General features: G+C 42.4%; 1 protein-coding gene across 1 annotated transcript in view; it reads left to right on the plus strand.

Moving 5' to 3' along the window:
- The window catches only part of RASEF (RAS and EF-hand domain containing), a 336,005-nt gene that overhangs the window by 241,160 nt on the left and 70,893 nt on the right, over nt 1-23,952 (plus strand). Inside the window, exons 11-12 of the mRNA XM_086961323.1 lie at nt 13,618-13,752; nt 21,547-21,691. Of these exons, the coding sequence (XP_086817449.1) occupies nt 13,618-13,752; nt 21,547-21,691 (280 nt within the window). The remainder of the gene's footprint in view (nt 1-13,617; nt 13,753-21,546; nt 21,692-23,952) is intronic.

Consider the following 23,952-nt stretch of genomic DNA (forward strand, 5'->3'; position numbering starts at 1 on the left):
ACATGTAGTAATTTTAAAAAATCTGGCACGGATCCGGCCCTCCAGGACCGGTTTGGAGACCCCTGATGTAGCTGATAATTCTGTTCCCCCTCTGACAGGAGAAACTGGTGTAGTTTATTACGATACGTCAGGCATAACAGGAGCATTTAGAATCTCAGCTGTATTTTTATCTATCATACTCTTACTCTGAGATCGATTGTATGGGGTGAATGAATCAACAATAAGTCATTTATTGACTTATGGGACAGCCCCTGGTGGACCACCACCCTCGGAAGCCCACCTAGCCACTCAGACCACACCAACAACCTCAGCATCATTCTCAACTCATCACTCACCATGAACCGACAGGTCAATGCCGCCACCTCCAGCAGCTTCAACACCGTCCGCATCCTCCGCAAGACCCTCAAGTGGATCCCCTCTGAGTCAAGGAAGACAGACATCCACGCACTCATCACCAGCAGACAGGACTAAGGAAACACACTCTACGCCGGCATCAACAAGTCCCTACTCCGCAAACTCCAGACAATACAGAACACCTCCGCCAGACTCATCCTCTGCATCCCCATTGACACAAACACATCAGTCAAAACCTACAAAGTCTCCACTGGCTCCGCGTGGAGAAAAGAGTCACTTTCAAAATCCTCCTCATGCCTACAAATGCCTACACAACAACGGATCCAAATACCTCAACAACAGAATCAACTTCCATGTACCCAAAAAAACCTCCTATCTTCCAACCTCACCCTGGCCAAACCCTGCGCATCCATAAAGCCAGAGCAGGCGGAAGTCCTTCTCTCACATTGCGGCCAAGACCGAACGAGCTACCGGCAAACATCAGACTCACCGACTTGGCTCTTCGGCTAAACAGATCTGAGGACCCCCCCCTCAAAGCACCTTGAGACCCTCACGGGTGAGTATCACACTTATAATTCCCTGATTGATTGACTGATTTAATAGATTGTCATCTATGTCAATATCTTTTCCTACCTCTTCAGCATCACTCTTTTTTATATCAGGGTGTTTCCTTTTCTCTTTTCCTCTCTCCTAAATTTTTCCTTCAGCAGGTATCAAGGGATACATTCTTGTTCCCTGAACATCATGCTTTTGGTTGAACATCCCATCTACTTTATGCATGGTAATCTAGGGTTTTCCTATACCATGCATAATATTTTTCTTTCTCTTTCTGATAAGCTAGGTGTTTCCAAGTATTTAATGCTTCAATTTCGACAGGTCTAGGAGGTGGCTTCATTTTGTGTAGTTTCCTTCTCAAATTGTCAATGATTCTCAAATTAAATGTCCCATAACGAGGATACCTTAGACCCTCATCATTCTCTGTAATTTCATGCCAATGTTCAATCCAAAGACATGGATGTAATCCTTTGACCAGCAATACGATGTATCCTGGCGTACCCTCAGTAGGTGTAGCTTCTCCTATTCTAATAGGCAGGGTCACTTCTCCTTGTATCAGTTTTTGTAAAGCAGTGAAAAACCTAATTTTGTATTCAATTTGGTATCCACAAATGTTTTCCTCAAAACCAGGAAATAAAATCGCAATCAATAACAGTGAGACATTGTATGACATAGTCAACCAATCTCAACGCGGTTTTACACCAACTGACCAATCACAGCACAATACTCGGTGTCATCAATCTCATTCCTTGCAGCAGTTCACCCTTCTTTACAACTTTCTTCGGTGTGTTTTCTAAGCAGATATACCTGACAATATGCACACCTTTCAGCATAAAACTATATGCTCCACCAAAGGAAGAATGTCTTTCACTCAAAGGTAATACGAAATAATCGCAATTCTATACCTATACTTCTCATTCACTTCAAATAAAATCTTGACCACTGGGAATTCACCCTTAATTGATACTGTTACTCCCTTGGCACCTGAGATCAATCAATCGTTTACCACTAACACTCAAAAGGAAGTCCCTTTCCATAAGATGTTGTCGATGATGTCTCACAACAAACATCACAAGACAGCAGACAACTTACTTAGTATCTTCTACACTAAGACAATCACGTAGGTAAATATCCCGGGATCATAGTCCACAAACAGGCCAGATAATAACTTCAACTCCTTTGCATTAAAGCGCCATAATCATACATAGATTTTAACCATTTTATGGACTTTAACCATACCATCACTTCGCTCAAACAACACATAACCATTTTAAAACACCAGAATCTTAAGCCAAAGCAGACAGAAAGCACAACCCTATAAATACTCACACTCCGTTTTCTGCTACAAGTCGTAGAAATCTGTCAGTTACTCCATCGATCCATCTGCTGAACCATGGGCATTTTGGGCTTTTGAACTGGACAGGGAAATCATATTTGGACACCCTAAACCATTTACGTCACTAGACTGAACAAATACTCTGCTACCAAGTTTTTTGCAGCGTGAGGCTAAATACACTCATGAACATACCCTTAACAGTCTTACTGGGTCCACATGGGTACGATTTTTATTCAGGTTCAAAACTTCACCTCAGAGGCGGTGGTCCTCAGATGGACCTTTCTCTGTGGTAGTGAGGGGTGAGGAAACAGGGTGTCCAAATGTCAACTAACCAATGAGGATCATTAATTGTAGCCAGTTTGCAAATTGGTGATCAGGTTCAAGTATATTACTCTAAAAACCATGCTATAGAAAAAAGTATTGCGAATCTCCTAAAGAAGTTTAGTCTAACAAGAATCATACAAACCAAGAGCTCTGCTGTGGCTACGCAGAGCAAGAGCAAAATAACCTGTTACCTGATATTCTGAAAATAATCAGTAACTATCTCTGTTATGCATTTAAAATCAGCAGTTTCTACCGAGAGAAAATTAGACACAATAAGGCTCAAACAATTTAGAGGATTTAGTTATTGTATTAAAGATCCAAAATCAATGCATATAAATAACATTTTAGGAAGCTCAGTCATAAATCTAACAGTTCAAAATATAAAATCACACATCTAGTTCAAGTTAAAATCCACTAGCGGAAAAGTCCATGAAAATGGGCAAGGGGGAATGGAGCTTAAATTACGAAAGTCCAAGTCTGATTTCTCACCAAACTGCTCCAAATTGTCCAATAGGTAAGTTCATAAGCAAGGCAAAGGGTCATAAAAGTAAATTCAACATAAAGGTTGTAGGCAAGAAAAGATGAAACAGGGTTGTCTGAGCTTAGGTAAAGCTCTCCACAAAAATGGCTCATACTCCTTCTCCTGAATGAAGTAATCATAAAGTTCATATTTGTCATCATGACATTAATGAACGGTCGACAAAGGTTTGATCGTCAGTTGATCATCCTTCCGTCTTTCCAGGTATAAATTGTTACTCTGGCATTTTTTCCCATACACATCATGAGAAATGACTGGACATACTAACCTTACAGGTTAGTTGACAAAGAGCTTATTTACTTAGTTTCCCTCCACGGATATAAGAAGAGTTCATTCTCCCACCATTCCCACACAAAAGGGTAAAAGAAAGATCTTTGTTGTCAAAAGGAATGTCGCATGATCCAATAAAACAAATAGCAACATTAGAGAAAATGTATCAAAGTTGATTGCACAGGCTATGAAATAATGCAGCTTACGGTGAAAAGACATCTCAATATGTTTTAAATTCAACATGCCATTTTTAGTCAAATAAACTCCTAGTAACTAGGCTCAAGCATAATGAAATACATTACACATATCATATATAGGCATTTTATAATGCTGTCAGTAATGATTACACAGAACTTCAATATGCTTACACCAACCGTGTCTCAAAGAATAGCACCAGGTTTGAGCCCTCCTCCCACTAGGGGAAGCCGGCGAGTCAGAGATTGTTAAGACCCGACCTCCCCTCAGAATCTTCTGCTCTGCTTTTTAGCTCATGGACCTTGGCTGTAAGGGACCGTAGCTGCCCTTCTAGGTCAGACACTGTGGCCCGAATCTCGATCCACGTCCTCTCTGCTTATGTGTCACGGGCAGTGAGTTTTCTTTGGTCATCGCGTAATAGTCCCACTTCCACTGCCACCGGACCAACCCTGATGCATAGATCCTGCCTGCTGTCAGCTATGTCAATAATAAATTTGTACAGCGTTACGTCCGCTAGGGTTGTGGCTGGTTTCTCTAGTAGCGCCACCTGCTTAGTTTGTTAAGTGAGACCGGCCTCTGGACACCCCACCGGCTGGGAGCCCCATCTCCCCTATGTTCCATCGCTGGAGGTGACGGGCCGACATGTGCTGAAGTGGCAGCAGTATTGTTGGGTTAACAGACTCCTGGAGAGGGGGGAAGTGTTGTATTGCAATAGGTGTCTGGAACCTGCAGATCTGGCTGTCCCCTGGACTTGACTGTAAGGCCTAACACGGGGACGGCACAAGCAGTCTCAGCGATAAAATTTCAGCTTCACCAGGGCTCCTTTATGAGTACCCCTGGCTTTGCACAGCAATCTCCTGCATAGTCAGGGTCTCACATGGGCGCCAAGTGATGCCCAGAGGAAGGCAAGGCACCATTCACAACTGGCCACAGCAGAGGGTCTCCAGTGGGGCCCCAGCCGGTTTTAGTCATCTGGAACATCGGGACCCGTAACCCCCTGCAAGCTTACCCAAGATGTGGCAAGGGGTGCCACGAGCTGTCCAACTTCTGCACAGGCTTCCACGGATGCAGTCAGTGGGGTAAAATGGAAGGCAAAAGGCAAGTGCTGGGCAACAATGTCAGGCCTTAGTGAGGAGTAACAAATGTGTGGCTTTTGGAGAGGATCTATGGGCTCCCTGCCACACTCCAGTCAATTCATTTGATGGGAGGCCAAATGGCTCCCTCTGCATCCATTCCTGGACAAGCTAGCTCTCCCACCTCAACATGAATGGGGACAGTTCCGGGTCAATGATTTCAGCAGATAAAGAGGAGCTCCAAATTGTGGGTTTTTTAGGTAGTGTGTTGGGGGAAAGAGTCACCTTCAGCAGCCTAAGGGCACGCAGTAGAGTGCACAACTGCCTTCCAATGCAGGACACTATATTAGGAGCCCAGGAATCACAGGGCTTGTGTAGTACTTGATGCGTGTCGGCTAGCCTAGGCACAGTACCCTCTGTGTGCACCAGCTGATGCTCTAGTTCTCAGGACTCAGAGGCACAGTCGGGGCATCTGGCTTGGATAAGCGCTATCCATTATATAGTCCAATAGTGCCAATACAGAGGGTGGGGATTCTCAAAAAGCCGCATGTGCAGTATTAGGGCCAAGACAGCCCGCTGTGTGGGTCACTGTCACAGCTCGTCTGGGCCCATGGAGGGAAAATCTGCTTGCATATACACAGCAATTCAGTGGTCTAGTTCCAGGGCCTCACAGGCCTACAAAAGAGGAGGGAGGGCAGATCCCCACTCCAATGTCAGTAGTTGAGAAAGTGGCTGCAGTGCTACTCCCTCATTGCTATTCGGGCCCCCCTGGTTGTGACGGCTCTGCTCACAACGCCGGATGACTCGCGCCCTGGATGCGCGGTCTCGGTCAGGTCTGGGCATAATGGGTAAACCCCAACGGTCTCTCCTGTCTCAAGGACAGCCCAATCAATGTCACCAATTTAGCTCATCATGGGCCTCCTTCCTCGATGCCATGGGAATATCACAGTATTATTCAGGGGATGACCCCGTTCATGGAAGGCAAAGGGTGTCAAAAGAGGGGTGGCCTGGGGGTCCCAACCCACAGGGGAACTGTGGGTGCAGTGTGAAAGCTGCAGGGGCCTTTCGGTGCAGGCCGCTGTCATAGCTCGTAGGGACCCCCTGGTGGTAGGGACCCCCTGGGGGAAGAGACTCACAGTTTTGATGGGGCACTGCAGCTTGACTCCAGGAACACCAAGGTCTTCAGGGAGGAGGGTGGATCACTATGCCAACATCAGTAGGCAGCTCCGTGCCATGCAACGCATGGAGCAGTCCTTGGGTCCTGCTCAGTACTTGCAGACTCAGCCTGTGCCTATGGATGACACGCGCCCAGGCCCCACAGTCTGGCTAGGTTGAAGGCGCAGTGCCAGCCTCCCAACAGTTTCTCCGGACTTGGAGTGGCACCTGTAGAGACTATCAGCATTCAGGTTATTCTGGCTGCCGCTGGATTGTTCGGTCACTGACCGCAATGGTCTCTAGACATGACCTCCATCTTGCTGCAGTTAGCCATGCCCCCGGTCCAGGAGTTGACTTGACCTGTGACAGGAGTAGGAACATGAGTGACACACGCACCACACATTACTTTCAGGGAAAATGTAATAGGTACCTTGCCTACCTAATTGAAATATAAGTAGATTAGTAGAAAGTTAAGGGAGAACACAACTAACTGCCTGGAGATCCATTTCAGGGTGCTTACCTAGTTAGTGAAGTTGGGGAAAGTTCTACTGCTGAAGTAGCACACACGGGAAGATGATTATTAATGTAGCACAATGAGTTACTGTCTATATACAGAGAAGGGGCAAGTCTCCATTGAAGACACTGCATGGAGTCTGGCGTCTTCCTAATATGATTGCTGGCATCAGGATGCAACTGTGCGATCCTATCTTGAAAAGAGGGGTTAACGAAGAATCATCACAGGCAAGTGCTTTACTCATGAGTAGAAGAATGAAAGGGCAGAACAGTGCCCACACGGGTGATTCCTGTGAAATCCTTGCTCAACAGTGGAATAAAAAGTACGTTTTAGGAGGCATTTTGCAGTGGAGGACTAGCTCTCAGAACTGTAGGGCCACAAGTCAACAAAAATAACCAACTAAAACAATAGAATGTTGCATAGAGTACCATTGCAGGAGAGAACAGGTCAGGTTGTTTAAATCCGATGGTATCATGGAATATGTAGTGTTGTGCTTGTTGGTGCTTGATCATAAACTTGAATAGAAGGATCATGCAGAAGTGGTTGCAATATTCAATATAAGTGAGCACCATGGCAACCTATTGAGGCAGCTCATACCTTTTTAGTATGTTGTTAAACTTATATTTTTAGCCAAATCGTAGTTGTTCATAACTTCCAGTTTTAGATCTTTTGAGTAGGGTTTGGGGGTGCTAGGATGTCATAAAAGAAGCATAGATCAAAGGATACATTTTCAGAGGCTATACTGAAGATCTTCCTACCTACGGACCGAAAACAGCTTTTTTCGGTCCGTCGGTAGGAAGATCTGCATATGACATAAAGGGCGGGCGGCTGCTATACTGTTCGGTCGCTTTTTCATCACTTCTTGCGGTAATTGATGCCGCTTGTATATTCAGCCTTGACGAAGGTCAAATGAACGAAACGCGCTGGCTGAGGTTTTAAAAAGATTAAAAAGAATAAAGAATTTTGGACAAATTTGAAGCTCCTTTGTACTTTGCTTTTTGGTGCACCATCCTTTTCTACATAAGCTTTGGGATCTGTCTCACAGTGGAGCACTTGTTCAGCGAGTTCCGGACGGGCTTTGCACAATCTATGAACTTATATCTTTACTTTGAAATTGAGGTGCATAACCATGGTCAGCCGCACAGTTTGTTCTAACTAGTACTTTGTGAAGTGAGTCCAGGGAGAGGTAGCCAGTGACCTGGAACAGAAGCTGGGATGCCAGGCACTTTGGTCCATCCGATCTGGAGGTTGAAGACAGTCTCAGCTCCCAGCTCAGGTTCCCCAACACCCTTCGGGCATCACATGCTCCAATCTAGCACAGGGCCCCCGGTTGCACACATGGGTAACTCAGACTCTGCAAGCTTCTCCCACATTACTCGAACTCCTCACTTCCCAGCACCTCAGGTGGGCAGCTGCTCTTTCAGAGTAAACTCCTCTGCATAATGTGATGGCTTTGTACGCCAGGATGGTTCTTATCCCATCCAAAGATCACTACCACCCTTTTCAGCTGCACGTCTGCATAGTCCTTACGATCGTTGTGTCCCTGGGATCTCTTGGACTGGAGGCCTGACAACTGGGCCTCAGATAGTACTTAGGGACCCGGGCCACAACAGTTGGCACTAGCTGTAGGCCAGCAACATCCAGGCAAAACTCACCAAGTGAGAGTCTCTTTCCTGGAGCACAACAAGCTCCAGGCCACCACAAGTCAGTGGATAATCCAGTTGCAGTCCCTCCTACCCTAATGATCCCTCATGTCAATGTCCCAGCGTCGAACCAGCGTAGTATGGTTCCAAATCCAAAGGCATCTCTAACTTCTGAGGCCAGTGCCCCTTGGAATGCAGGTGGCAATTCCACCCCCACATAACCGTCCCAGGTAGGTCCTTCAGAGTCAGAAATGTGCATTTTCCCTTGTGCCCCTAGTTTATGGCCTTCTATCAGGAATGCTCAAATATAGCTGTGACCCCAGCACCCAGGTGTGAATAGGAGACAGGCCGACTATACTGTTACGCTTCGGCACGTAGGGTATCCTGCTCAATAGCCTTTTCCTACATTCCCCCAATCCAATGCGAGAAGCAGGCCCATCGCATCGAACACACCATCCGTTGCCATTCACGACCCTTGCATCTAATGCACATGCGCACATGCTCTACCTCTTTCTTACACTGCACCCTGTACTCAGGGAGAACTCCAATATAGCAAGAGACATGCAGGACCTTGCTGCAAAGCTTTTTAACTCCCAAACCTAGTAACAGTATCCGGCGCACAAAAGCCCTACCAGAGCAAACCTTTTGCACAATGGATGAGTTACTTTCATGGATGGTACAACCAGTGCTCGAGTTCCACTGAGGAGCATTTAAGTTACATTCCCTGAGAATATGTCTTACCCCTAGGCAAGAGACTTACAGCTAACTTGAATCAGCCAATTATGTATACACCAATTATCAGTATGTATATTTTATTTATTTATGTTTTATAGAGCGCAAACTAGACCTGTAAGGGTATCCGAGCGCTCTACAGGATTGACAAGTAGTATACAAAAGAACTTAGGAGGGGCGAAAACACTTGGGATAAAAACAGGTGGATACATTTGGGATAAAAACAGGTAGATACATTTTATAAAAAACATGAGATCTTAAATCCCATGTGGGATGCCCAGAGGTGCCGGGTGGATATTGTCTGGAACACCATGGAGAGGCCATAACAGAAGGTAGAACAAAGTTGCTGGGGTGATTGAATGCAAGCGCTAGTTGAGGAATTTGCCCATTAGGAAAGTTTTGGCCTCCGTTTTAAAGCATGCCAGAGACGGAATTCTTCTAATGGCGGGCTGGAGTGAGTTCTATATTCTTGGTGCGGCCCCAGAGAAGGATTGATTGTACTTTTTAGTTTTTTCTGAAAACTTATATGACAAGCACAGCACTTTGGCACTGATTGGCAAACATGCTTACAGTCCTAAAGCTAGCCCTTAGATCAGCGGCAAACTGGGCAGGAGAAAAGCAAAAAGTCGATGGAAAGCACCGTAGAAAGAGCTATATCCAACAGTCCACATTTTTCTGCAGTAGACGAGGAGGGTTAAAAAACCTTCCAAAACATAATCGAAAGAATTTTCATGTTTTTTGTTCCAACTGCTTTGAGGTTGATCACATTTATGTATATTACCATAATTTATGGTTGAATTAAAAAAATACTCTAATATCAGTACGCTATTCTGATGTGCAATTCACTAATTGATTGTGCTCTTCCTTGGACGATGTAGTTATTTTAGATGTGGTCCCATTAAATTTCTAGGGGCAATTAAGAGAACTAGGGCCATAGTTCCTTGCTCCTTTCTGTGTCAATGATGGGACTAAAATTAGGATCTGTTGATATTTTTCTTTTATTGTCAACTTCGTTTCGAGCCGTGAGGTAAATCCTTTCTAGTACTTGCTGGTTTCAGGATGCTCAAATATTTGCTAATTGTACTTAACTTGATGTACAATTCCTTAATTCATTTTTTTCGGCAATCTACCTGCACAAATCCTGTAGGCAGAGAGCAGCTTTAATGAAATATTTATCAAAGACACTCTCATGCCCAAAATTGCTCCGTTACTGTTATAGAACCGGTAAGAATAGATTTTCATTTATTATGCATGTTATTGTTTTCTCTGTGTTACATTTTTTGCTGGTCATGTTTCATTTTTTGAGATGTGGTTAGGTAAACAAAATAAATGAAAAATTACTTTCTGAAACTTATTTTATGTGTTTTCAGTCTCTAATGTTTGAAAATTGTGCTTGTCGACTGTAAATATTTGAAAAGTTCCAGATTTCATGAACAAGCTTGATTCATGCCTACTAAACATAATGGACCTCATAAGTGCCCCAAAATCCAAGGGGGTTACTGTACACACGGTAAATACCAATACCACAGGGTCATGTATTCACAGCAAATACTGCAGTGTTCTGAGTGTTCTGCTCAGAATGATTCAGAAAAGGGGGTGGTGATGAACAGAGTGTCTGAATTAAGCAGACCACTCTTACCTAGTCCAAAGATCAGGGCTTGATCCATCACCGTTTTTTAGCTCACTGCACCATCCCAGCTCAGAACTTGGCTATATGCAAATTAGTCTGACCCTGGCCCAGTGCATCATGGGAACAGGGCAGACCAAACTACCAAGCCAATTCTTATACTGGGAAGGAAACAAGCTACCGGGGACCGGTTTCTGGCATTTCAGCCGTCTTCGGCCCGGCTTGCTTGAATCCTGATGGTGCAATGAGCTAGGGACTCACATCTGAGTATACCCTTCCACGCTTATGGTGGACAAAAATGATTCAGAAAAGGGGGTGGTGATGAACAGAGTGTCTGAATTAAGCAGACCACTCTTACCTAGTCCAAAGATCAGGGCTTGATCCATCACCGTTTTTTAGCTCACTGCACCATCCCAGCTCAGAACTTGGCTATATGCAAATTAGTCTGACCCTGGCCCAGTGCATCATGGGAACAGGGCAGACCAAACTACCAAGCCAATTCTTATACTGGGAAGGAAAAAAGCTACCGGGGACCGGTTTCTGGCATTTCAGCCGTCTTCGGCCCGGCTTGCTTGAATCCTGATGGTGCAATGAGCTAGGGACTCACATCTGAGTATACCCTTCCACGCTTATGGTGGACAAAAATGATTCAGAAAAGGGGGTGGTGATGAACAGAGTGTCTGAATTAAACAGACCACTCTTACCTAGTCCAAAGATCAGGGCTTGATCCATCACCGTTTTTTAGCTCCCTGCACCATCCCAGCTCAGAACTTGGCTATATGCAAATTAGTCTGACCCTGGCCCAGTGCATCATGGGAACAGGGCAGACCAAACTACCAAGCCAATTCTTATACTGGGAAGGAAACAAGCTACCGGGGACCGGTTTCTGGCATTTCAGCCGTCTTCGGCCCGGCTTGCTTGAATCCTGATGGTGCAATGAGCTAGGGACTCACATCTGAGTATACCCTTCCACGCTTATGGTGGACAAAAATGATTCAGAAAAGGGGGTGGTGATGAACAGAGTGTCTGAATTAAGCAGACCACTCTTACCTAGTCCAAAGATCAGGGCTTGATCCATCACCGTTTTTAAGCTCACTGCACCATCCCAGCTCAGAACTTGGCTATATGCAAATTAGTCTGACCCTGGCCCAGTGCATCATGGGAACAGGGCAGACCAAACTACCAAGACAATTCTTATACTGGGAAGGAAACAAGCTACCGGGGACCGGTTTCTGGCATTTCAGCCGTCTTCGGCCCGGCTTGCTTGAATCCTGATGGTGCAATGAGCTAGGGACTCACATCTGAGTATACCCTTCCACGCTTATGGTGGACAAAAATGATTCAGAAAAGGGGGTGGTGATGAACAGAGTGTCTGAATTAAGCAGACCACTCTTACCTAGTCCAAAGATCAGGGCTTGATCCATCACCGTTTTTTAGCTCACTGCACCATCCCAGCTCAGAACTTGGCAGAATGAGACATAACATGAATAAGTGGGGCTTACACATCAAATCTGCAGTTTCACTTTCTTTTTCAAGCAGGTTTCTTTCACATATTATGGGCCAGATGTAGGTGAAATAGATTTACCGATTTTCAATTACCGAATTTTACCGATTCGGTAATTAAAAATCGGTAAATCTATGGGGTGGACATGTAAGTATTCCAGATGTGCTGGAATACCGAATCGGATGATTTCGGTTTTTACCGATTCGGTAAATACCGAATCGGTAATGCCCATTCATTCTTATGGGCTTCGAAGCCCATAGGAATGAATGGGCATTACCGATTCGGTATTTACTGAATCGGTAAATACCGTTTTTCGCAAGGGTGCAGGGGGTGTCATTTTGACACCCTCTGGCACCCCCAAAACAGGCTTGGGTGCAATGTGGCAAGCATACATGCCCTAAGGGCAGGTCTGCCTGTCACATGGCATAGGTGCGCATGCACACATATGCATGCACACCGGAATCGGTATTTTACCATCAAATTGGATTTGATGGTAAAATACCGATTCGGTAAGGCCTCTGGGACTCTGAAGAGTCCCACCTACATCTGTGTGGCTCACATTCGGTAAATTTACCGATTTTTTATTTTACCGAATCGGTAAAATTACCGAATCGGTAATTTTACCGATTCAGTAAAATAATGCCCCCTACATACCTATCACCTGTTTACCGATCGGTAACGGCCGAAAATACCGATTTTCGGCCGTTACAGACTGACCTACGTCTGGCCCTATGTCTTGATTTTCATAGTGTGATGTAACAGAGAACCATTTCAGGGATTATAACATATTTAAATTATTCACTTTTTCTTGGAACAAATTATGCTCAGCAGCCTTTCCTCTGCAATGGTGGAGGAGCATCTCCCCACAGGGTCAGAGCCAGCAGCTGAAAAATAAAACAATATTTTATCATTGTTTTGTTTTTCAACTGCTGGCTGAGCCAGCGTGTGTAAGGAGGGGTGGTGCGGGCCATGGGAGGGAGGAGGAATGGAGTGGTATGTGCACTTCTAAGTGTGCATGTCTGTTTGGCCAGCTGTCTCAGGCCGACCAAACAGGCAAGAGCAGTTAGGTTTCTCCAATCCAGCTGTATTGCACAGCCAGGCTGGAGAAAATATGACAGGTTCCCTGTGCCTGAGTGAGCATTAAACCAGCCTGCTCAAGATAATACCTATGTTGCTTTCATACTTGGTAATATCATCAAAGCAGTGCAGGGATTGAACAGGGAGTGTCTGATGCTGTCCCAGTGTCAGGAAGCAGAGGACCAACGAGGGACAAGGTGGCCACCACCTTCAGGTAAGTCATACTTTTTTAATGTATAAACCTCCCATGCCTGTGCTCCACTTGCACCCCTCCACCTGCCACACCACTTTTTGTTTGTGTCGCCCGCCACTGATTATGCTGTGTAAAGACTGGCAGAATGAGTGCTTGTTAAATACCCCACATTCTGTGTTTTGCTGTTCAGAACAGAGGACAGCATGCTGTAGCACCATGTCAACCACCCTTCTGTGACGACAAACTCAGAATAGGGAAGTAATACTGCACCTGGTAAATATTGAATCCTGTGGTAAGAATATATATTGAATACAACATTACAACTCTAAATTCAGGGCATCGTAACTAGGAACAAAGTATTAAACCAAATACATAACTCTTTGTAGAGAAGTGGTAGATAGCTTCCTGAGTTATTGGCAAGTAGTACTTGAGGTTTTGAGAAGATATAAATGGTGATAGTCTGAGCATCACATTTTAATATTGTTTATCAGTGTGAGTTTATTGAGATGTTGTAATATTTTCATCAGGTTCCAGAAATAAGAGACGAAGAGTCAGATGGGCTTGATGGCAGTACCTTACTAGATTGGAAAATTTCACAGCCTGTCAGTCGAAGCAGCTCTGGAGCCTCAACACGGAAGTGCATTTCAGCTCTTGCACCGCAGGTAAACAATACTGGTACTCCAAAACGACATGATCTTGATTCCATTAAGTGCAAGCTGAGTGATGTGCCATGATATAATTATGAAAACCACACACTTCTATTCATCACTTTTCTGACTAAAGTTATTAAAAATATTTACCAAATTACATTGACTGAAATATGGAGATTAAACAGAGAAAATAGAAGTTCCTAGTCTATTTTCCATGTATCCCTTGGTGGAAATGTCATAATTGTTAAATATCATTATTCTAATAGTCTATAAGAGTATAGCGGGCAATTGCTGTAAAGCTTCACTAATAGGCAAGAGTAAGAGGTGTCAAAACAACATGCACTATTTTTATTCTGGTGATACAATCAGTTGTGGAACATGTTAAACAGGAAAGAGTGTGTTCAGAAACAAATTTAATGGAGGCAGCAAAGTAGAAAACTCAATCACAATTGAGCGTTCATCAGAACACAATAGTTCATAACAAATTTTAAAAGCCATATTTGAGAGCAAAAAAATGTACATAAATCTTATATCTCTGACAGAAAGCTGCTTATATGAAAACAAGTAAATTGGAATTAATTTGGCCATCTGCTCCAATTTAATGGATAGAAGACAAGCTGTCAGCCCGGGCATCTAACTCCTCAGAACCCCACAAACTAATCTGTGGAGTGCCTGAAGGTTCATCAGTCAGCTCAATCCTCTTCAACACATACATGATCCCATGATCCCTCTGGCCAGTGTCATCAGAACACACATCATCAACATTCTCTCCAATGCCGATGAGAAACAGCTAATACTTTCGCTCTCAGGCAAGAGCCCCAACACAATAAACAAGTTCACTGCCTGCATGACCGAAGTCCCTCGCTGGATGAAAGCCAACTGTCTCAAGCTCAACACCAAAAAGACAGAAGTTGTAGTATTTGGCAAGAACGCCCCACAATGGGATTCCGGTGGTGGAGAATCGAACTTGGACACAACATTCAGAACCCATGCCAGGAACCTCAGAAAAGTCATCATCCACAAACTGGACATGACCGCACATGTCAGCTCAATCACTGCATCCTGCTTCCACAACCTGAAGATGCTGAGGAAGATCTTCAAATGTCTTTCAAGCATCACAAGAAAAACTGTCACTCACACCCTAGTTAACAGCAACTTAGACTGTGGGAACAACCTCTATGCTGGTGATCCAGTGGTCCACCAACAACAGATACTCCACTACCATATACTTACCTGGGCCCATAATAACTCACAGTGGTTAACACCACTAGTTTGGTTCAAGATTTATAAAAATTTACAAACTGTTTAGGATTCGTTTGTTTGATACATCTGCTCAGTCTTCAACTAACCCTTCACAGATCAACAAGTTCTTTCCTTTGGTCGATGGACCATTAGTTGAACTAGTTGATGGTGATCATTAACTTAAGCTAACTTTCTATACTTTAAGTAAATCACCACAGACTCAAGAAGTTTTCAAATCTTGATCTAAATTTTAGATGCATGTGAACAGCCTCAATACAGTGCAATCACCATCATTCATAAGAGAGAAATTTCAATTAATAAACACAATGCCTTATCTCTAACTCAGGCAATAACTGATGTCGGAAAGGGCGAGGACAGAGAGAAAAGATCAAAACATTTGCAGATAACAGAAAATTATATTTACTAAGGATGGTGTGGAAGAACAACCCCCTGGCCAAAGGGCTGGTGGGGGTCCCCTGAGAATAGATTCAGGAGACAAACACTTCAGGACACGAATCAGGACAGGATAGTTACCCTCCCTAAGATACCGACGATTGCGCCACACCCCTCTCTGACACTCTCTTCCTCCTCGCGATTCTTCCGTGATCTTCAAATCTAACCCTATTAAATTAGGAAAGAAATTTCTTGTTCAGGTTCTGCAATCAGCTCTTCATCAGCGATTTACAGCATCAGCTTCTCTCCCAGCATTCAGCAAGTCTCCAGCAGCGTCTCTCCTCAGCTCTGCAAACTCTGATCTCCGACTAACTAACTAAAACTATCTTAATTATACCTTTCGTTCTGCATGTTCCCCCCTTTAATGTTTCAATATCATAAAATACGAAACCTGATTGGTGCGGCAAAGGGGTGTCTTCATCACACCATGCTTACATGTCGCTAAATTCAGTTAAACCATTGTTCGTAAACCCAACCTCTTACTTTTTATTCATCAATTCTATTCCCATACACTACATGCATCAATATTGCAACATTAATGACACTACAATGAATAGAACATTTCACTATTGAACTCTGCACCATTCGTTCCCAGGCTGCAGCACTCGGTCTTGGCTCTCTTTCAACTGCTGTGCCATTGACCTTCATAGCTTCACTCAGTGGGCATGGCCGGACTTCGCGTCATTCAGCTCATTCAGTTATGCGAGAAAGGTGCAAATATGCACTAATGAAAAAGTCAAAAGACCGATGTTAATTTCTCAAAATAAGTGGTTGCACTGTATACTACCCACCTCTACTCTATCCCATTTTATTTATTTGACTTATCCCCCGCGTTAGTATTAGCAAAATAGCTTGCTCTAATTTCAAGTAAGCAGGTGCCATGCATTCCAGTCTTCAAGCCGCCATGTTAATAGCATCTGCTCATGTGCCAGAATTTCCCTCCAAGCATTACTTCGTAATACTACGTAGAAGTAGTTGACACATGCGCAAAACAGATTTCCCATTTAAAGCGGTATTAGCCCTTTTTCAATGTTATCTACGTTCGTACGCACATAAGCAAGCTTTGCTTACCCAAAAGTGTTCATGTAAGTGCCTATTAGTTTTCACAAAACTTTATTAATAACTTGTTAGTGAGTTAAACGAGCGGATTGCTCCGAGCAACTCTCCTCTCTCCAAGACTTTGCTCCATCACTGGGATCACCTAGCGACTCACTAAAAGACTACAAATCATCCAGAACTCAGCAACCAAACTCATCCTCAGCCTCACACACAGAACCCAAATCACAACTTCACTGGCTACCAACGCAGAAATGCTCTCAATTCAACTTCTTACATACATTCATCGAGCTACCTGACTAAGGCTCAAATTGCCTGAACAGTCGTATCTCCTTCCACCAACCACCCAGATACCTCTGCTCCACAGGACTCCTGATCGCATTATCTCCCATGCGTAAACAGAACCATATCAGGAGGACCCGTGTTCTCTTACATTGCTCCTAAAGTGTGGAACAGACTTCCACTCAACTTCAGAGCCTCCTTTTCTCTTCTTGAATTCCGCAAGCAGCTGAAGACCTACCTTTTTAATTAACCAACCTACCATAGGCAGGGTAAGAAATACACATCTGCTCAACACCAGAATACCAGTGCAATTTGAAATCCACATAACAATACCAATAAATGTCATTCAAAAAATGACCACATGATATCAGGAGTAAAACTATTTGCTCAATACCTGCAGAAGGAGCAAGAATCATCAGATGTGAAGAAGGCATTTCAATGTATTTGAGAGCAATCCTGTATATGCAAAGTGGTGATATCTAAAGTTAGAGATGGAGAACAGTGAATGAGTATTGTTTTACTTTCTCATATGTTGTAGCCTTTCAATTAAGGATGTGGGTGGTGTATTTTTATGGACTACCACTAACTCTCTTCCAATTTTCCTAAAGGTCAATTTATGAAGATAGTTGCGTAACTGTCAGGGATTGCTTTGTCTAGGATAAGTGCTGCATTATCCCCTAACTAGGTTACTTTGATGAAACAGAGGTCTGATTTATGGTCTCTGCATAGGCCATGCATGTCCCCTTTGTTTTTGCATAGTGATCTAGCAATGTTTAACATGCATTAAAGTTCCTTGTTGTTTTACCAGGAAGGGATTCTAGATGGACATTGACTACGGCTCTTAATAGGAGTACATGTTTAACCATCCCCAGATAAGAATAGACTTTGAAAATGTTTATGCATACTAGCGTATGTGTACGTTTGGGGTTCTAACAGCCTTCATAGGGTATTTCTGCCCGGTAACACAGAATTACTCACAACTATATTTTTAGAAGTGTAAAGACACATTTTATAAAGCCCAGTCCTATTTTCCACTTGTTAAACATTTGAGCATGTTATTTCAATATAGGTGCACAAATGGCTTTCAGAATTGAGCCTTTCATTGTTGAATATGTAAAGGGCAGAAAATTATATGTCACAATTTTGGTCTTTTGACGCATGTGTCTTGTTCTTCCCTTATGATTATGCTATTGATTTTGCTTTATTGGTTAGAGATCCAATTTTACCAGATAGTTTGTTTTATTTTAAGTTGGTTGCATTTGTATTACTTTTTCTTCATGGAATTGATCATTACTTCAAAACTTTTTAAGCTTATATTCCAATGGTACATACAATGTTAAATTAAAATGTCTTTCAAAATAAATTGTATGTGGTTTATATAAAGATATTTAAAAAACATATGCACATTTACATAAACCAATTAGCTTAAGCAGAAGACACTGTGTATATACAAAGAAGGTAGGTAAAAGAAGATTTCAACAAGACCAACTTGTGGCAAATTGGTTCCAAATGATTAGTACATATGAATTTGCCACATCGGCCAGTATTGTAAATATTGAGCACTTCTCTGATCTGCGCATGGTGCACCATTAACAGAATGTGCCTGGGCCAGAATTGAACCGATATCTATGTACAAAGAAACCCTGGGGCTTAGTGACACCCTCAAGTAAATACATTTTTGGCTTGGTAGTTGGTTCTAGAGGTTTTGAGTGGGTCCTGCTATGTCTGTGTCGTTTTTTCTTGCCATCCCAATTTCACTAAGAGGTTTTAACATGTTCATTTTTTGCATCAGTATCTTAAATATATTTAGGCCCAGATATACAAAGATTTTGCATTGAGGTTGCATCAGCATTTTAAGGAAGTCCTGACACAAAATCGTTTTGGGAATTTACAGAGCCATGCAAATGTCGATTTGCGTGGATTTGTAAGAAAAAGTAACACAATGCAGCTCATTGTGCTACCTTGTGTTACTCTGCATCAAGTAAGCATTCTGTGGGTGGTGCGTGAGAATTCCTGTGCATCCACCAATGGATTTTGACACAAACCTATGTTTACAGATAGTCTTAGACATACATGGGTTTGTGCCAAAATGGTGCACCTGCCTGAGGGTGGCGTATCAAGGAGAAACGTGCTGCATTCTGAAAAAGGAAAAAAACCCTAATGATAGTTTTTGTGCAGAAAGGTACTTTTTCCTGTACAAAAACTATACTGACCATAACGCAGACACCCTTGCACTATGGCGCAATGGGACCTTTACTGCCCGTAGGCAGCCAAATTGCACCTGAGCATGAAGATAGTAGAATTGTGTCATTTCTTTGAAGGCATGATACTGTTCTACTCTCTTCAGGTCACACAGTACAGCACAGCACCTTTTCTTTCTGCGCTACATTGCTCCACATATTTGCAAATATGCGCCACAATGACCGGTTTGCCAAAAACGTAGCAAATATTCATCCATAGAAATACTCCTAAAATAAATGCAAATTCACTACTATTTAGAATTTGCAAAAATTGCCTGTAGAAAGCTTGGAAAGCTATGCCAGTCTCAGCTTTTCCATCATATTACAGGCAATCAAACACCCAAAAGGTGAGGGGACGAATGCTTGCAAATATCTACCCAGTGGTGATCCTTTAGTTTACCAATCCAAACCATTGTTCTCTTGCCCTCTGTGCCACTTTAGACAGAGGGCTCGGTTTAGGATTGTAGTACACAAAGTACAGAAAGACAGGGTGGTGGAGGGCTTTACTGCCTTGAAGACCAAATTTAGAAATGTCCAGCAGCTTTACAGTTATCTTTATACATTGATAGGAACCTCAATCAGGATAGTTCCTTTCAGTGTAGGAAATGTTTAACGGATTGCTGTCAAACTTTGATCGTTTTTTTATTTTTCCAAGATAAAAACTCAAAAAGCAGGAACTTGTTTTTGAAAAATAAAGAAAAAAATGAATGCCCCCACACCAGATTTCCCCAATAGTGTAGGGGTATCTTTCTTTTTTTACTTTTCCTTGCCACCTGGGTATATCTGACGTTGATGGACAGTAAATAAAAAGCCATCTGACCGCCCTCACTTAGCAAGGTGGATGGTCGGATGGACTACTTCTGATGGCACCTACTCGTTTGGGCTGTTGAAGTGAGTTTTACACTGACAGAGTAAATTTTGGTCTATTGTCTTAACATTGAGTTTGGCAGACAGGATACTCGGTTGCAGTTGCAACAGAGTACCTGGCCACTAAACTCTAAATCAGCCCCAAAGGATCAACTGATGCAAATCAATACTGGCTCTGCTCTTCATAGGATCTGTCATTCCTTAATCTTGGTCACCTGACTCATTCATCCTGTGGTGCACTGAGTTTTTTTTTGTCAGAAAATTTGAGATTCACCCCCATTACCCTCCACCAGTCCTAAACACTCACTAACTATGCCCCTGGAAAAACCAAGATTATTACGACTGTCAGCAGTCCATAGATTTTAATCTCTTCAACCCTTGCAGAGAAATGCTTACAGAACCTGCATACATCAAATCCCAGCAGTGATTTATTTTGGGTTCTTGCAATGGCATATCTTTAAATAATTGATTTGCTGATGCTCAAGACCAGCAGGAAAAATCTGTGAACCGCACCAAAACTAAAAATAATTCTGTAAGACACCCAAGAACGCCCACAGCCATTTTACCTAAAATTTATCGGGCAGATTTACAAGCCCCTTGCGCCACTTTTGCGTCATATTTAACATGGGAAAAATGACGCAAACATGGCGCAAGGGGCTTGTAAATCTGCCCCTAAGTGTTTTATTTTCAAAGTCAGAGAGAGAAAAACCAAGACTGGAGAATGCTGGGTAAACCTAGCAATATATGGTGCTTTGAAGGGAATGGGCAGGGTTTGGTTTTGCAAAATTTCCTGGTTTCTTATTCCTGTATGGAGGATTTTACAACCTCATATAAACCACCTTATAGCTTCATTGCCCCAATTTCAACCGATCCTTGCTGGAGGTATTGCCATGTATATTGTACTCCAGGTAGTTTTTGTAGTATTCTTATTGGTTTCTTATTACTGTACTTTAGTGTAGAATGTTATGCACATGCTTAGAATGTTTTTGTTCTCTCTGGGGTGAACATTCTATGTAGGGGGAGTTGGGATAATACAAGGCTCTTCATTGACTGTGGATGTTCAAGCTGTTTGCTCCTATTAAACCTAATCTTCTTCATGAACCTCTTGTACTAAATTACTTCATGAATTGGCGACGAGGATGGGATTTTAAGAAGATTTTAGAAAGGTTTTATGGACAGACAGCATTCACTTATAGCAGGTATTCATTTTTATGTACTACTTCATGTGACTTGATAGCACCTGCGGCTGTTTGATATTACGTGCTTTGATTGCACCAGCGCCTGTGTTGTTTTAAAAAAAATATATATATGTAGCAGTGATACAGTGGCTTCTGATATTTATTTGGGGATGTTCAAGCTGTTTGCTCCTATTAAACCTAATCTTCTTCATGAACCTCTTGTACTAAATTACTTCAGTTTGCTTTCACACTCAGGCATTGTTTTATGAATCATACAGTGATTTCACGCCTTGAACCCCTAGAGTTTCAACATGACGCCTAATGTATTTCTGCTCTCTATCCTTTGTTGCAACACACAACACCTATCATCTTTGCTTTCATAAGTATACAGGTGGGATGCTTCTTTCCCCTCACTTTGCTTTTTTATACTGATCTGTTTGTACATCCAGGACCTTTCTGTAAAGGTTTGTCTGTCATTTAATTTTAAGGAACATGCTACAGACCGAGATCACAAATCTAAACCGGCGAAGGCTTTTAAGATTGTCCTGGCGGGTGATGCTGCAGTTGGAAAATCGAGTTTTCTCATGCGACTTTGCAAAAATGAATTTCGGGGGAACACCAGCGCCACCCTGGGTAAGTTCTTGAAAGTATTGAGCTTTTAGTTCTGCATCTAGCCTCTGCTTAAAATGGTGTCAAATCAACTGTCCAACATTTCATAAGACAGGTGACAGAAAATTATTCAGATTATAAAATTCAATTTAATTTAATTGAATTGAAAAAGTCACTAGAAATGGCATTATGTCACGGAAGATGACAATACATTGTAACAGTGTCAGACATTTCGCAGTGGGCCAACAAATAGTGCAAATCCATTAGCACACTTTTTGTGGTTGTATAATAAAGGGTCGAGAAACCGTATTAGCTCAAAGGCAAATCTGGCGGAAACGATTCACCCTCTTTTGCCACTAATATTATAATATTTTTCAATGTGAAGTGATGTTCCATGGTTGAAATAAAATCAGCCAGCTCTTTGTTGCATTAACTAGCAAAAACAGTGTACAATCTGTTTCTTTTTCATGAGGGCTACTCACGGGCTATGATGTAATTGATAAACTCTCACTTACAATGAAGGGTTTTGCAGGGAGGGGCAAAAACCAGGGGCTTCGTCTCCCTTTATTGACTTTTGTTTTTTTAGACACTGTAGTAATATGTGGTGGGCCAAATCCCTAATTCCACATAGGACATTATTGAAATATTGGATTCAGGCAGACATCTTTAAATAGAATCAGAAGATATGAAAATTATTTTTGGTAGTCTCCAGTCAAAATATATTGAAAATCAATAAGTTCTTAGTAGATCAGTGTTGCAAGCAAACTAGCCAACACGTGTTATGCTCTGTAGTTGGCAGGCCGGCCTGGGGCGTTTTCATGGCCAAACATTTTTTTTTGCATACTGTCTGGTATTTGTAAATAATATGAAATATAAAAAGAATGCTATTTATCTGATAGTTTTGTGAAAGAAGGTAAAAAGTCCCTGCAGTCGTAGAGAACAACAGCGTATACTTTGATCTTTACAATGAATGCCTGTTTGTCTTGCATATTTTTCACAAATACGGTTTTGCCTTTTTAACCTTGTTTCCAAAATCTTGATGCTGATTTAAATTTAGCAAAATCTGTTTGCTCTGTTCAAAATTGCAAAAATAGTGCAAATCAGTTTTCTTTGCTTCTTTGAACCAGTGCACAGTTTCTCTGATATGGCTGCGTGCATTAAGGCCATAATGAGAAATGAGATCACATGTCCACACACCAGATGGCTTTAAACAAAAGTGCTCATTAGGACCAGTGGTTTTGATGTTGTGCTTGCCAATAGCAACAAAACAAGTGAACAATACCGAAGTAAGCAAAAACGCCAGACAAAGTCAACTAAAATCATAGCTACTTGGCAGGGCTCAGGCCTTCCCATTTCTTGATTATGTCCATTTAAGTGTTGTTGAAGTACAAGTTAACAGAGCTCGTGCTAGGGGCAAACCTCTTGGATCGATAGGTAGACCTACAAGGTACTCATTGAAAAAAAATGGACTAAAAACGTAGATTACAAGCACATAGACTCAAAAATATCTCATAAATAATATATCCTACCAATAATGTTGACTTTTTCTCTACCTATTGGTCAACCGGCTTTGTTAATATTTAAAATGTTAAATGCAAGTGCATATTTTAATCTTTGTAGTGAGATACTTATGTAGGTCAGATATTTTGCCAGTAGAAGTTTCTGAGTCTATCCCCCAGATGCATCAAAGTTATGTTTTGCGAGTCCTTAATAGCGAATTTTAAGGAATCGCTATTAAAGACTCGCAAAACGGGATGCATGTAGGAATCGCAATATTATTAGCTATTTCTACTGATTCCTTATTTGCGATTCGCTAATTGCTAATCGCAAATAAGGAATGACTTCCCATTCATTCCTAAAGGCCCATAGGAATGAATGGGGAGTCATTCCTTATTTGCGATTCGCAATTAGCGAATCGCAAATGTGTTGCAATTTCAAGGGTGCCAGGGTGTCCAAAGGACACCCTGTTGCACCCCTGAAATGGTAATGTTCACTGGTGTTGTGCACACACATTTCCCAAGGACATGTGTGTGTGTAACATACAACTTAGAAAAATGCACTAAAGTGCATATTTTAAAGTTTTTGTGATTTACCACGTAGTTTGACTTCGCTGTAAATAGCGGCCCCAGATTGCGAATTTGCAATTTTGGAATGGTTCATGCATTGCATTTAAGGAATCGCAAATTGCGATTCCTTAAATGCAAATGCAATTTGAGAACTCGCAATTATTTGCGAATTCTTAAATTGTGAGTGCATGAACCCTTGATGCATCTCAAATGCCATTT

This window comes from Lissotriton vulgaris, chromosome 3_1 (genome assembly GCF_964263255.1).
Source record: "Lissotriton vulgaris chromosome 3_1, aLisVul1.2, whole genome shotgun sequence".
In the NCBI taxonomy this organism is placed as follows: domain Eukaryota; kingdom Metazoa; phylum Chordata; class Amphibia; order Caudata; family Salamandridae; genus Lissotriton; species Lissotriton vulgaris.